General features: G+C 36.1%; 2 protein-coding genes and 1 pseudogene across 2 annotated transcripts; 1 reads left to right on the top strand and 2 right to left on the bottom strand.

Annotated features, from left to right (window-relative positions):
- The first annotated feature begins 735 nt into the window (after window positions 1–735).
- On the top strand, window positions 736–3,132 carry LOC21385187 (L-type lectin-domain containing receptor kinase VIII.1). The gene has a single exon (XM_010088642.2). The coding sequence runs from the start codon at window positions 886–888 to the stop codon at window positions 2,926–2,928; it is 2,043 nt and encodes a 680-aa protein (XP_010086944.1). The 5' UTR covers window positions 736–885; the 3' UTR covers window positions 2,929–3,132.
- Window positions 3,133–5,317: 2,185 nt separating this feature from the next.
- On the bottom strand, window positions 5,318–7,997 carry LOC21385186 (annotated as a pseudogene).
- Window positions 7,998–9,828: 1,831 nt separating this feature from the next.
- Window positions 9,829–11,877, bottom strand: LOC21385184 (AAA-ATPase At3g50940). Its single transcript, XM_010088639.2, has 2 exons — window positions 10,768–11,877; window positions 9,829–10,516 (listed from the first exon to the last, which is right to left on the bottom strand). The coding sequence occupies exons 1-2, from the start codon at window positions 11,818–11,820 to the stop codon at window positions 9,938–9,940; spliced, it is 1,632 nt and encodes a 543-aa protein (XP_010086941.1). The 5' UTR covers window positions 11,821–11,877; the 3' UTR covers window positions 9,829–9,937.
- Window positions 11,878–16,141: the final 4,264 nt, after the last annotated feature.

Genomic DNA, 16,141 nt, shown 5'->3' with positions numbered 1-16,141 from the left:
CTCTGCACATTAGATCCCAGACATCAAACCATGATTTGCAATCACCCTCTAAGCTGAGCAGAAGACAAAACAAACCACCAAGGACTGCTTCGAGCTTTACCTTCGGGGGACTCTGCACATTAGATCCCAGACATCAAACCATGATTTGCAATCACCCTCGAAGCTGAGCAGAAGACAAAACAAACCACCAAGGACTGCTTCGAGCTTTACCTTCGGGGCGCTTCAACCGTCTAGGAGCAGTAGGCAAACTCCTTTTCTGAGGACTAGAATGTGAGGACGCGAAAAGAGCGGAGAAACTCGACCTACAAGCTGAAAAATGATCAAATTTCAAAGAGAGATCAGACAAGAGAGTTTGGCCGCTTTCCTTTGTTTTATAAAATTAATAATAAAGTATTCAAATTCAGTGTCCAATACTATTCAGCAGAAAATTATTGTCCTCAATAATTCATGGAAGGCAGATGAAACACCATAATAGCTTTGTGGGCAAGAGGGGAAAGAGACGTGTAGGTGTGGTATGAGAAATTTGTGGTCCAAGTAAGAGTCTTCTCCCTTCTTCTTGTTGCCATACACTACGAAACAATTTATATACGCAAAGAACACGAGAACATGCATGGACCTACTTCCACTATTTGTCTATTCTATGAAAGTATCGGTGCTAAGCACAATCTCACTCACTGTTTTATAAGGTTTGCATGTTTCATTTTGGCTTTCCCATAATTCATATCTGGACAAATTCAACGTTATCTTCATCATTATAAATAAGAAAGGGATATTATTCTATTCATCATCACACAATCACAAAAAGATTCCTCCTCAGCCTACAACTCCTACCACCATTAACAGCCATTTCAATAATATCTTTTCCTGAAAAAAAACAAGCTTAAAATGAATCCCTTTTCCGCTCAAAGTCTGTTATGCGTATCATATCTTTTGTTCTTAGCACATCACTTATCTTCCGTCCATTCATCAAAGCACAAAACTGGGCCTGCAATAAACGTAACCAAACATCTCTTTTTTCCGGATTTTAGCTCCGTCAACAACCCCAGAATCCTTGAAGACATCAAGCTCCTCGGCAGCGCGAAACTGTCGAACACAAATCGCTCCCTCCAAATCCCAGATGAATCCCAAGCCAATGGCCTCAAACAACAAGCGGGCAGAGCCCTCTACTCTTCTCCTATCAGACTATTCGATCCACAAACGCAAACTCCTGCCTCCTTCCAAACCACCTTCTCTTTCCAATTCCACAACGACATTAATACTACTAATGCTACTCACGGCGGCAGTGGCCTCACTTTCATAATTGTCCCCGATGAGTTCACCCTCGGACGACCAGGCCCGTGGCTGGCAATGATCAACGACGCCTGCGACGAGGACTACAAGGCCGTTGCAGTCGAATTCGACACGCGTTGGAACCCCGAGTTTGGAGACCCGAGCGACAACCATGTGGGGATCAACTTAGGCACAATGGTCTCCGCCAAAGCAATCAACGCTTCCGATGTGGGAGTTTTCCTCAACGACGGTTCTGTCCACCGGGCTTGGATCGCCTACAACGGTCCGAACCGTTGGATCGACATCCGTTTAGGATCAGACGTCGATCATTACCCGCAAAAACCAGTCTTCTCGGGTTCTCTTGACATCTCATCATTCTTGAAAGAATACATGTTCGTGGGCTTCTCAGCTTCAACAGGGAACCACACTCAAATCCACAGCGTTCTCTCCTGGAACTTCACTTCAACAAGTCAAGCTTTTCTCAGAGTTCCTTCTTCCGAAACATGCGAGGGCAAGATCGTCGTTGGCAGCGCCGGAAGAATCACTCGCACGGAGCCTCCGAGCAGCTTCTTGATCTTCATGGCAGTGGTGGTGTTAGCCTTGGCCGTTATGCTCAGCTTATACTACAGCGGAAGGCGCAAAGGCCGCGGGGGAAACACCATGTCATCAAACGACGTCGTTTTTCCAGAAAAGAAGAGGCCCACGCCTCCAAATAAGCCGCGGAAGTTCACAACCGCGGAGCTCTCCGCCGCCACGGCGGGCTTCGACGAGATTGAGATTCTGGGTAGTGACTCAAAAGGGGTTTACTACAGGGGAAAGCTCTCAATATCAAGTGCTTGCCACTGTCAAGTGGCTATAAAGCGGTTTTCATCTCAGTTTCTAAGCTCTGCAGGAGTGGAATACAAAAAGAGATTGATGAAGGAAATAATCTCCATTTCCAAAGTTCGTCATCCGAATTTAGTCCCCATAAGAGGGTGGTGTCAAGACAACAAAGAAACAATGGTTGTGTACGAGTTTATCGTCAATGGAAGCCTTGACAAATGGCTATTTGGGGTTGGCGTTCTTCCATGGACGAGGCGTTTCAAGGTGGTGAAAGACGTGGCTGAAGGGCTCAATTTTTTGCACTCAAAACTACTTGCGCACAAGAACTTGAAGCCTAGCAGTGTGTTTCTTGACGTGAGCTTTAGGGCGGTTCTTGGGGACTTTGGGTTTGTTTTGTGTGGGACAGAGTCAAGGAGGTTTGAGTCAGCTGTGAGCCAAAGTGCTGATGTGTTTGAGTTTGGGCTTTTTGTGTTGGAAGTGGTGGCGGGGAAAAAGAGGACAGAGAAGAAGGTTGGATTTTTGGGGGAGTTTGGGGAAATGGGTTTGTTGGAATTGGCTTGGAGATTGCATGAAACTGATGAGAAAGCGAAGTTGGTGGATAAGAGAATGGGGTGCTTAATGAGGTTGGAACAAGTGGTTAGAGTTTTGGAAATTGGGTTGCTTTGTACACTAAATGAGAACAAAGGGAGGCCTAGTATGGACCAAGTTGTGGAGTTTCTGTCTATGGAGAAGCCTCTTCCCGAATTGCCGCTGAGTCGACCCGTTTCGTTGTTTCCGTACAGCAGCATGAATGCTGGTCTCTGCAGCACTGGATACTCTTGTGGCTCTTTTAAGTGAAGAAGTGCTTGTTGAGATTTGCATAATGTAATTTGTTGTTGTAAGTTGAGCCTTTATTTTTAGTGTTAATTGGTGTAGAAAGGAGAGGGTTTTGACCATAGAGTGATTATTTATTGAAGAGATTGGTTTGAGAAAAGAATGCCAGTTAGAAATGTGGTCTAGGCAAAGGTATGTGTATATATGAATGTAAGTTGCTTGATCGAATCTTCTGTTATTTATGGGCAGTGGTTTTTACATGTTACATCATGCTTGAAAAAAAATCAAATTGTGTAGAGATTTTTTGAGATGATTTCTTGGGAAGATTATGGGGGAATGGAAATTGTATTATTGTTATAAATGGATAACGATACAAGTATTTCAGTTATGATAAAACAGTCAATCATTTTAGAAAAGACAACCATCAAAAGGATAAAAATAACTTACAATCTAAGTCATAAAATATCTATTCATCGCTTTCACCAAATCCATAATGTCGGATTCTATAAATAAGTAGGTTTAAACTATTCAAAAGGGCTTTTAGCAGCAATATGCAGATGAGTGACAGAATATGCATATTTAAAAAACCTCCTCCATTTTCAAACTCTATATTGGAAATTAGTCTAGCTTAGCCTCTAGTATATCTAATTTTTGCATCTCTTTATTGTTTTTTCTTTTTTTTTTTTTGATAATTTGCATCTCTTTATTGTTGATCTCAAGATCTTCCTTTCCTTGCTGCTCACCATCTCTTTCTTTCTTCCTTTGTTTTTGTCTTAACCACTCTCTTAACATCATCACCCTCTTCATTAACGTCCATGCCTTGTTTTTTAAAGCCACAAGTTTCATCATCTCAGCCTTCTTTCTTTGGAGGAACTCAAACAAGCCCTTCAAGAGCTACATCTGACTTGTCGCTTCTCATGAGCTTCTCCCTATGCAGGAACAAAAGTACTGTTTCCACCGTAGAATTTCCCTTTTAAAATTTTCCGTGGATTTGAGTTTTCAATTCATAATAAAAAAAAAAAGAAAAAAGAAAAAAGAAAGGAAAGAAAAAAGGTGAAATCAAATGAGTATTTATGTTCTTAGACTTGTTTTTCGTTGTTTCATGTGTGACGATAGCTCAAATTTTTAAAAAACATAAAAATAAGAGGAGAAAAATAAAAATACTACTCATAATAATATTAACTAATATTAAGTGGCTAGTAAAAAAACGCTTTTTATTAACTCGGTAAAAATATTTTTTTATGGCGTAAAAAAAAGCAAAAAAAAAAGGCAGTATAAGTAAATTAAGAAGACAACAACAGATACATCGATCACATCCATCTTAGTTATAACTTAAGTCACAGCTCAAGTTTTATTACTACAGTGTTTTCTCTTATAAAAATTTAAGTTCAACTTTTTTATTACAATGCTTTTCTCTAATATACACAACTTAAGTTTTCAACTTGAGTTGTGAGACAAATATGCTCTTAAGAAACGGCCAATTTTATAAGCAGAGCAACTAAGGACCTAAAGTAAAGAAAATGACAGAATTATAAAAAGAATTGGACAAATTTCCTAATTTCTAAACAAGAATTGTGAAATTAGTAGGCTGCCATAAGTTAGATTGGACATGCCTAATAATGGTATTGTAGAAATTTTAACAAATACTTTTTTTAAAATATAATTAATTCTTACTTTTTTATTCTTAGGGCCCGTTTAGTTTATTGATTCGAGTTTTTAATTCGAGTTGAAATGTGATTTTATGTGAGAATTTTTTACTGTAGTAAAAAAATTAAATGTGACTATTTCTGAAAACTTTTTACTATAGCAAAACTCGAATCGGTAAAATGAACAGGACCTTAATTTGTATCTTTTTGTTAATGTATTTTCTTTACTCTTGTTTCATTTTTTAATTATATAATTATATTAAGAAAAGGATAGTATTTTTAAGGATAAGTTCGGTAATTTTTTCTGTAGACGTGGACTGTGGAGGCTCATGCCCAAAGACGGGAAACGAAAACCATCAAAAAGTGAGAAACAAGTTAAAAACGACGTTAAAACAAGGAATTTACAAAAAAAAAAAACGACATCAAAATAAAAAAGACAATAAAACGACAGACGTCGAGAAACAATCAAATAGAAAAAACGGGAAATACAAAAATGAAATGAAGAAACGACATAAAAAACTGCAAACGGTAACTGATTCTATTTCTTCCAAGACAATCAACAAAAAACGACCACAAGTTTCAATTTACAATGATAAGGAAACACGAATTCAAAAACAAAGAAAGAGAGAAACGGCATATAAATATGAAACTATAATAACATTAAATGATATCATCAACCTTACAAAAGACAACCATCAAATAATTAACTTATGATATAGCCATAGTTAATATCTATTGACAGCTTTCACCAAATTAACAATGTTGCAGTCTATACATCTGTAGCTTCAAACCATTTAAATGATCTTTTAGCCATATGCAAATGATGATAGAATTGACATACGAAAAAAAAAAAAAAAACTTCCTTCATTTCAAACTTTATATTAGAAATAAATCTAGATTGGGCTCTACTGTATCTAACTTGCATCTCTTTATGGTTGAACTTAAACTCTTCCTTTCCATGCTGATCACCATCTCTTTCTTCCTTTTATTTGTCTTATCAACTCTGTTAGCACCATTACACTCTTCAACTTCCATGCCCTGCCTTTCCCCATCACAAATACCATTTTGATCATCAACAGCAGTGGCAGCAACTATTTCATTAAGCTTGGTCAACATCTCAACCTTCTTTCTTTGGAGGAACTCAACAAGCCCTCCGAGAGCTACTTCCGCATTGTCGCTTCTCATGAGGCTCTCCGCAACCTCAGCTGGGGTTACTTTCACTTCCTTCAACCTCTCCTCGATTTCTCCGAACAGAGGATGGTTCTTAACTCGAAGATAGTTGAAAGCGAGGGTCTTGAATCCGGAGGGCGTGAGGTAGGACATGTGGATGTGCATGTCCATTCTGCCGGGCCTTAACAGCGCAGGGTCAAGCCGGTCCTTGTAGTTGGTTGTGAACACTATTATCCTCTCGTCTCCAAGGCTTGACCACAACCCGTCTGCGAAGTTGAGCAATCCTGATAACGCCAACTGCCAAAAGTAAAGGAGACTTGCAAAATATATGTCATTAATCTTTCTTATGTCACTCTTTCTTTGCTACAAAAATTTGAACAATTAATGGTGATGGTCTTCACAACTGATTATTACGCTGGAGTGAACACTTCATGAACTTTTTCTTACTCGATCCAACATTATCAATCATAAGAATTGGTGTTAAGTCACGTCAATTCTTTTTTTTTTTTTTTTGTCACACTTTTCACTACTCTGTTCACTAAATTCATAATCTCTCAATGAGAAAATATATAAAAGGGCGGAGCTACATAAAGTCTAAGTATAATTGCATTGTAATTTCTCAATTGTTTCACTGAATTGAATTCATAACTTCTGAAATAAAGCGCCGTTCATTTTACCCATTCGAGTTTTGCTACAGTAAAAAATTCTCAGAAATAGTCACTTCTAACTTTTTTACTATAGTAAAAAGCTCTCATATAAAATCACATCTTAACTCTAATTAAAAACTCGAATCAACGAACTAAATGAGAACTCCGTTCATTTTACCATTTTGAGTTTTGTTACAGTAAAAAGTTCTTAAAACTAATCATATTAAAATTTTTTATTATAATAAAAAATTCTCATGTAAAGTCACATCTCAACTCAAATTAGTGAATTAAACGCTTGTTTCACTGAATTGAATTCATAACTTCTGAAATAAAGCGCCGTTCATTTTACCCATTCGAGTTTTGCTACAGTAAAAAATTCTCAGAAATAGTCACTTCTAACTTTTTTACTATAGTAAAAAGCTCTCATATAAAATCACATCTTAACTCTAATTAAAAACTCGAATCAACGAACTAAATGAGAACTCCGTTCATTTTACCATTTTGAGTTTTGTTACAGTAAAAAATTTTTAAAACTAGTCATATTAAAATTTTTTATTATAATAAAAAATTCTCATGTAAAAGTCACGTCTCAACTCAAATTAGTGAATTAAACGCCCTAAATATGTTGAATACTTGCATTGTCATTTTAACTCCAAAAAACTATCCAAATTCTCTGGAACATGTGAAACTTACCTTGTTCTTCTCCTTGTTGGACTCCGCTGTAGTAGGATCATTATTGGCGCGATTATCCAACTTGACAGAGCAATCTATGTCCTCGATGACGATAATCGATTTGTTGGCGACGGAGACCAACAATCGACGAAGGTCCCGGGAGGTCAAAGAGGAGAGCTGCAAGTCATATACGTCAAACTTGAGGTAGTTAGCCATGGCCGCGATGAGGCTCGACTTCCCCGTCCCAGGCGGACCGTAAAGCAAGTATCCTCTCTTCCACGCCTTCCCAACTCTCTTATAAAACTCCTTCCTCTCCACAAACCTGTCCAAATCCTCCACCACCATTTTCTTCACCTTCTCCTCCATCGCCATCGTCTCGAACGTCGACGGATGGTCGAAATCCACCGAGCTCCACGGCCCTTCCATGCGTCCTCCGTACGACCCAAGCGAAAACAGCCTGACCTTCTTTTTCTCCGCCTTTACCTCCTTCGCCGCCTCCAGATCCCAGCGAAGCGGGCGGCGATTGTCTCGCCGCGGCTGATGGAGAGAGAGATGTGAGCCTCGCGGGGGGTTTTGGTGGCCTTGAGGTGGGTGTTGGAAGGCGTGATTCTGGCTCCCAAGTAGGCTTCGGTTGCGGCGAAGAGCTCGTTGGGGGCAAGGCCGGTGGTGTTTTCGATGGTGATGGTCATGATGGTGGCCTTGTCGGTAGAGGGATTGAGGTTGATTAGGTTGGAGAGGTAGTCGTAGATTTTGGCCCGGATTGGGGAAGGTATGAATTGGTGGGTTAAGCTCTGGAGTTCTCTGAGAACCGTCCTGGCCACCATAGCCGAGGCGGCGATGGTGGTATATGATGACAGAATCGATCCCGTCGAAGGAATTCTTGTCATTGTAAACATTTTCTTTGGTTGTCTCGGAAAGAAATTGAAACAGTTATTCTGCAGAATTGGAGGAGATCGGCAGGCTTTAAAAAGTTGGAGAGCTCGTCAGTGTGGTGTCGGGGCTTATATTATATGTCAGAATGTGGTAGGTTTTGTCTGCATGTGCATTTTTTTTTAGTTTATTTTTTAAGAGCATTGCTGTACATCCATTGAAAAAACCGGTAACTACTTATATTAGATGCGTTTGGTTCATAGATTAGAAGAGCATTGCTGTACATCCATTGAAAAAACCGGTAACTACTTATATTAGGTGCGTTTGGTTCATAGATTAAAATTATGTGATTAAAATTATTTTTGATTTATGTATATTTTTTATAAGAGAAAATATTATAACGAACCACGATTCATGATTCAAATCAGAGAATAAATTCATCTACTAAACATTACCTTAGTCTTTTTGGTGCTGTTTGTTTCAACCATTTATACCAAAAAATTCAATTCAAACCGGTGTTTAAATTTAAATTGATGTTTGGTAGAGAATTACAGGCGCTTTTCATTTTATTAGTTTGAATAATAATTTAAATTTTTACTATAATATTTTTTTTATAAAATTTTAAATCTAATTTTTTTTATCACAATATTTTTTTTCATATAAATTTATTTTTTAACTTGAACTAGTGAAATAAAAGAGACCATGAGTCCGGTTCAAATTGTTATCAATGGTTTAAACCCCTTGATTTTAGAATTGACCCCCCTAAATTCACACAATCTAAATTATTTTATACAGTGAAAACAATTTAAATTTTATTTTTTCTCGCTCATCAATTTCAAGTTTAAAAATGTCATAACTTTTTCATTTTAATTACAATTGAGATTATTATTTTTTCAGTGTATTCATAATGGAGAGAACAATTCCCTCATATATTTTAATGTCATTCACTATTAGGTTTTATAAGATTTGTTACAAAACTCTAATGCAGTTTTAAATACTTTATCTAAATACAGTTTGAATTTTGTTTCCAATTCAAATTATAATTTATTTACATACTCAAATATTGATTCGAATTGCAATTCAAATTAAATCACACAATCCGACCCGCTAAACAAATTATTTTTTTCTAAAGTACACCACTATAAGTTTTCTAAATTTGAGATCTTCAGCTAAGATTTATAATTAATTGCCAGCTAGGGTGGAAATAAAGCTCCTGAGTATGGGGGATATAATATATGATAGGTTTTTCCACACTATATAATAAGTTTTGCGAAATTAGTGGGCTGCGATCTCTTAAATTGGACACACATAAAAATGACAAGAAAAAACGCAAATAATCAAAATGACAACAAGGTTACAAGAAGCACCAAAAAAAAAAAAAAAAAAAAAAAAAAGGGGGAAAGACAGACAAGGACAAGAAAATTGAAATGAAGAAACGACATATATACTGCAAACGACAACTGAAAAACGAAAATCAGCGAATAAATTTACAATGTGAAGGAAACACGAATTCAAGACAAAGAAAGAGGAAAAGCATATAAGAAAGGAAATAAATACTGCAGACGACAACTAAAAAACGACAATCAGCCAAAAACGACAACGTGTTTAAATCTACAATGTTAAGGAAACACGAATTCAAAACAAAGAAAAGAGGAAAACGACATATAAATAATAAACTGTAAAAACATTAAACGACATCAACGTCAAGAAAGACAACCGTCTAAAAAGCACAGATTATTAATTTATAATCCAGTCAGAAATACAACATTGACGCCTTTCAAAAATATATGTGCTGTTATATATGGAGCGTTGTATAATTGTCGTAGCTAGTAGGAGTACTGATTTAAAACTAATTTAGTTGGTTGGTTTGAAATTAAGAAATAAGTATCACCAAATTAGCAAATGTTGCAGCCTATAGATATGTAATTTCAAACTATTGAAATGAAAAGATCTTTTAGCAATATGAAAATGATTGACAGAATAGATATACTGAGAAAGCTAACTTGATTTCAAACTCTACATTAGAAATTAATCTAGCTCAGGCTCCAGTATATCTAACTTGCATCTCTTTGTGGTTGAACTCGAACTCTTCTTTTCCTTGTTGATCACCATGTCTTTCTTCCTTTTTTTAGTCTTATCCACTCTCTTAACGCCATCACACTCTTCAACTTCCATACCCGGATTTTTCCCATCACAGTTACCATTTTTGACATGAAAAGTAGTTCTAGTGACTGTTTCATTAAGCTTGGCCACCATCTCAGCCTTGTTTCTTTGGAGGAACTCGACAAGCCCTCCGAGAGCTACGTCCGGGTTGTCGCTTCTCATGAGCTTCTCGGCGACCTCGGCAGGGGTTACCTCCACCTCCTTCAGCCTCTCCTTGATTTCTCCGAACAGGGGATGCTCCTTAACTCGAAGATAGTTGAAAGCGAGGGTCTTGAATCCGGAGGGCGTGAGGTAGGACAGGTGGATGTGCATGTCCATTCTGCCGGGCCTTAACAGCGCTGGATCAAGCCTGTCCTTATAGTTGGTTGTGAACACTATTATCCTCTCGTCTCCAAGGCTTGACCACAACCCATCCGCAAAATTCAGCAGTTCTGATAGCATCAACTGCCGAAAGGAAAAGACACTAGCAAAATTAATGTCGGTGGACTCCGCAACAGATCATTACAGTGATCAAGTGAACAACTTTTCTTAACTTGATTGAATATTATGAGTTATATATATATATATATATAGTTGGCGAATTCAATGTGGCTGTCAACTTTTCAATTTCTCATTACATGATTGTCTTCACTAAAAATATGTTGAATACATAAGTAAATACGATTGCATTGTAAGAAGATACATGTGAATCTTACCTTGTTTCTTCTCTTGGTGGACTTTATCGAAGTAGGACCACCAACTACATGATTGGCGCGATTTTCCAACTTATTAACGGAGCAATCAATGTCCTCGATGACGATAATCGATTTGTTGGGGACTGAGACCAACGATTGCCGGAGGCCATAGCCGTCCATGGAGGAGAGCTGCAAGTCATACACGTCAAACTTGAGGTAGTTAGCCATGGCCGCGACGAGGCTCGACTTCCCCGTCCCAGGCGGACCGTAAAGCAAGTATCCTCTCTTCCACGCCTTCCCAACTCTCTTATAAAACTCCTTCCTCTCCACAAACCTGTCCAAATCTTCCACCACCATTTTCTTCACCTCCTCCTCCATCGCCATCGTCTCAAACGTCGACGGATGGTCGAAATCCACCGAGCTCCACGGCCCCGATTTCACTTCCATGCCTCCGAACATCCCCAGCGAAAACAGCCTGACCTTCTTCTTCTCCGCTTTTATCTCCTTCGCCGCCTCCATCACGTGCGGCAGGTAAAGCTCCACCACCTTGTCCACGAACTCCTTCTCGAAACTGAGTTGAAACGTCGTCCGCTCCGACGACGACGCCGGCGGCGGCTCCTTCTCCCTGCTCGATCCCGTCTTCTCGCCGGAGGAGACGGTGGCTAGCCGCCAGCGGAGGTCGATTCCGTCGAAGCTGTCAACGATCGTCTCGCCGCGGCTGATGGAGAGAGAGATGTGAGCCTCGCGGGGGGTTTTGGAGGCCTTGAGGTGGGTGTTGGAAGGCGTGATTCTTGCTCCCAAGTAGGTTTTGACGGCGGAGAAGAGCTCGTTAGGGGAGAAGCCGGTGGACTTCTCGATGGTTATGGTCATCATCGCTTTGTCGGGGGAAGGATTGAGGTTGATTAGTTTAGCAATATAGTCGAGAATTTTGACCCTGATTGGGTGAGGTATGAATTGGTGGGTTAAGCTCTGGAGCTCTCTCATGACCGTACGGGCCACCATAGCCGACGCTGCTATGGAGGTGTATGAAGACAAAACTGATCCTACTGAAGGAATTCTTGTCATGGTGAACATTTTTCTTTGGAGTTAAAAGAAATGAGATTAAAACAACTGATCTGCGGAATCGGAGATCGGCGGCTTTCTTGACTTAAAAAGCTAGTGAGTGTTGACGTGGGGGTTTATAGTATTATATTGTGATAGGTTTCTAGTTCTTTTTTTTTATTATTATTATTCGTTGTATGGGAAGAACGTTAGAAAAATATGGTAACTACTGTATATTCATTAGAAAAATATGGTCACTACTGCTCGTGATTGTGGGGTTTTTTTTGGACTACCCAAGAAAGGATTTTCCACAATTAGGAGTTAAGCTCAATTCTTTTTACCGATTTGAGTTTTATTATAATAAAAAATTTTAAAAAACAGTTATATATATATTTTAATATAATAAAAAACTCTCGTATAAAATAAAATAATTATTTTTTTTGGACTACCCAAGAAAGGATTTTCCACAATTAGGAGTTAAGCCCAATTCTTTTTACCGATTTGAGTTTTATTATAATAAAAAATTTTAAAAAACAGTTATAAATATATTTTAATATAATAAAAAACTCTCATATAAAATAAAATAATTGACATAAAATTTACAGAGAGATCCTTATGTTAGTTGACAAATTTGACAGTTAAATTTTTTTAAAATGTCAAAAATACCCATCAATGTGCAGAAAGACGTTCCAACTTTATGTAGAGCCTGCCTGTCAATAAAATTCTATGGCCCAAAATGAGGTTTCTCAAATCTCAAGAAAACAAGATTAAAGACTCACACATCTAATCAAATCCTTTACGTCTGATAAATATTCCATTACCGGTATGAAAGAAGGAATTTAAATATTAGTATTAAAATATGAGACTTTTTAAGATACGTAAACATATTGATAGTTTAAATTTTTTCTCTGTTAAATTTATATAAAATTACGTAAAATTTAAACGTACGCAGATCTTGGTTAAAAAATATGGCCCATTAGTACGCCAAATGTACCAAAAAAATCTCCCTTAAAATATTGGTATTTGTATTTTAATTCTTATTGTATTTATCTATTTTTTAGAATATATTGTCTTAGTTTAAATTTCAGAATAGGAAATATTATTTTATTTGAATTTGATTCGGAAAAATATGGCATAAAAACAAGGTGAACAAGATTTAAATTTGACAATATGAGTATACATTCAAGGTGTACAAAATGAATGAAATTTAACATAATCATGTAGTTATTAGTAGATACTAGATAAGTCTTAGGTTAAATTATTTGATCTAAATTAGTATTAGATTCAAATTCAAATTACTCATGTAACTCTATAAATATTACATTCTTATTATTAACTAATGATTCAAAATTTAAAATAAAAGATAACTACTAATCTAATATCTAAATAGTAAGGGTAAACTAAATACAAACTAATTTAAATTTAAATAATCAATCATTCTTATCAACAAAAACGCTCATAAGACAGAAGGAAGGCTAACTCGACAACACTCGCTTGTGAGGGGGTTCTCCGATATTCTCTCCGGTAGTCACATGGAGGAGGGCTTTGCTGCTCGCTCTGGCACTCCAATCCTCGCATGTGCTCGGACTTTCAACGACCAGGGATGGGTGCCATTTGGAGGTGGGGCTGGGGCTTTTGTAGCTGAACCTAATGAGCTCTATGAGTTTAGGGTTTCTTTTCTTCAAAATACACTTGAACCAAGGGATGAGATTTGTGAGATTTAGATCAATGGTTGATATTAATTGGGGTATATTTGTCATTTTAAATCTAAATTTAACATAGTTAAATAAAAATGGTGTTGATGTGATTTGTTTTGGTCAAATGGGTGCCTCAATTATTTTGATAAAAATAAGGGGTGTAAGTGTAATAAGCCCAAATTTAAAAGGTAGAAAATTAACTTTATTACTTTAAAATAATGATATGTTTTTACTATGATTAAGATTGAGTTGCAGTAAAGACTATTTTAAACTTTCAAAATCTCATGATTATGACAAAAAATAAAAAAAATCACAGCATAGGATCATGCAATAAACTGCAAAATAGAATTTCAGGTAGTGAAAAAACTGTTATGGAATTCCTTTATATAAAGGAAGAAACAGGAGGGTTAAAAAGAGCGTGTGTGCAGAAAAAGTGAGAGAGAAAAAAAAAAAAAAAAACTTTCTGAAGACTGTGCGTGTGTGCAGACGTGCAGAGAAGTATAAATATATATATATATAAAGGTGCAGAAGAGTGTGCAAGAGGAGATCAAGAAAAAAACAAAATAAAAACGTTTGTGAAGGTGTGTGCATGTGTGTGCAGGAATTTGCATAGAAGTGAAAAAAATATATACATCCGTGATATTTTAAAACAATAAAGTAATTACATGTTTTAATATTTTGATCTTTTTTATACTAACAGTTTTGGTTTTCTGTGTTATTAAACAGATACATCACGTTTAAATCGAGTCCTATATACATTTTAAAGTGTAGGATTGTGATTTACTCCTTAACACTCTCCATGAAGATAAATCTCATATACGCCTTACGGTGTGAGATTTCTTATTTACAGCCTTTAATAAATTCTTAATACACTCATGGTGTGTGGTTTCTTGTTATTATCACAATCCTATGATTATCACTAAGACTTGGATTTCTTTTTAGAGATCTATATAAGTTAAATGTGATTTCAAAAAAATCAAGGATTAAAAGTTTTTCAAATTATTTATCACGATTATTTTGAGTGCAATTTGAGTGAAAAACTTACGAATTACACTTTAAAAATCGACATATAGGAAATTATGTGCATATGATTTATATAAAAATATTCATACGAATCGCACGATACCCGCCAAAAAATAATCAAAGAAGAAAGATGTTAAAAAAAAAAAAGAAGAAGGGAGAAAAAGCAAGCAACCTCACCTTTCTTTCTCAATATCTTCACAAAGCATATATATATATATATACACACACACACACCAAAGATTTCACATGCTTGTACCTTTTCAAATATATATATATATATATATGTATAAACCATTCTGGCTGCAAACAGCAAGCCACAGCAAACCATTTTTTTTTTCCTGCAAACTCACGTGAACTCATATATATATATATGCGGAAAAAACAGGGGACGTGTAGAAAAGAGGAGGGTGAGAGAAATTTGAGTTTCTTTTAAAATCAAATTGTCTTTTGAGATTAGAAGATCAGCTAAAATAAATTAAATAATAACAAATCTAATTTAAATGGTGGATTTGATTTTAAATTTTAAAATTCAAAAAAAAAGGGGGAGAAAGACAATAAATTTTAAAGAAATTCAGAATATTAAATACCCTAAAATTTAAAGTGCACAAATTGAGCCATTTTATTGCCCTTTAATTAAAAAAGATGAGTCTATTGTCTCATAAAACCATATGGTGCTTAAATACAATTTTCAAATCCCAAATTCAAATAAAAAAAATCTCAACACCAAATTCAAAAAGGATCCTTTTAATTCCCCATAAGGTCATATACCCGAGAATTATCCAAATGTAACTTTCAAATCCAAATTCTCAAGTAAAATTCCAAATCAAATTTTAAAACACCTTTTAATTCCCCATAAGGTCATATACTAGAGAATTATCCAAATATAACTTTCAAATTCTAAAGTAAAATTTCAAATCGAATTTTAAAATATCTTTGAATTCCTCCTATGATCATATATCGGGGAATTCTCCAAAATCTAAATTCAAACTCAAGAACTACGATTGACTTGATTCCCTATCGGATACGTAGGCAACCTAAAATTTATGTGCAGTTTCAAGATCAAATTTAATCAAAAAAAATCCTCAAGAACTACGATTGACTTGATTCCCTATGAGATACGTAGGCAACCTAAAAATTTAGGTGCAGTTTCAAGACTAAATTCATTTTTTTTCTAATTCTCATAAAAGAGAAAATCAATACAAAACCAAATCAAATTTCAAAGTGCGTCAATTCCTCATAAGGTCATACACCGAGGAGTTATCCAAAATTCTCAAACCAAAAATTTGAACTACAAGTGGCTTGATCCCTTAACGGGGTATGTAGGCAACTCGACAAAATTTATTGAGTTCAGCTGCAATTTTAAATCAACTCAAATTTTCCAAATTCACAAGAAAATAGAATTTACTGTTTTAATTGGAATCAAAAGGTTTTCTCTTGTACCAAGGGATTGTAATTAAGAGGTTATTCTTATAATCTTGAATGAGTCGAACTAAAAAATAATAATAAACTCCTATATTAATTAAATCATAATATAGGTGAAATTATGTTGTGTGTGAAATATTATTAATATTTTCACTCAACAATGGTAACTACTATATATTCATTAGAAAAATATGGTAACTACTGCTCGTGAT

The sequence above is a fragment of the Morus notabilis genome, unplaced genomic scaffold (assembly GCF_000414095.1).
Source record: "Morus notabilis unplaced genomic scaffold, ASM41409v2 Scaffold113, whole genome shotgun sequence".
Lineage (NCBI taxonomy): Eukaryota > Viridiplantae > Streptophyta > Magnoliopsida > Rosales > Moraceae > Morus > Morus notabilis.
The sequence above is the reverse complement of the archived record's forward strand: the minus strand, read 5'-3'. Positions and strand labels throughout refer to the sequence as shown.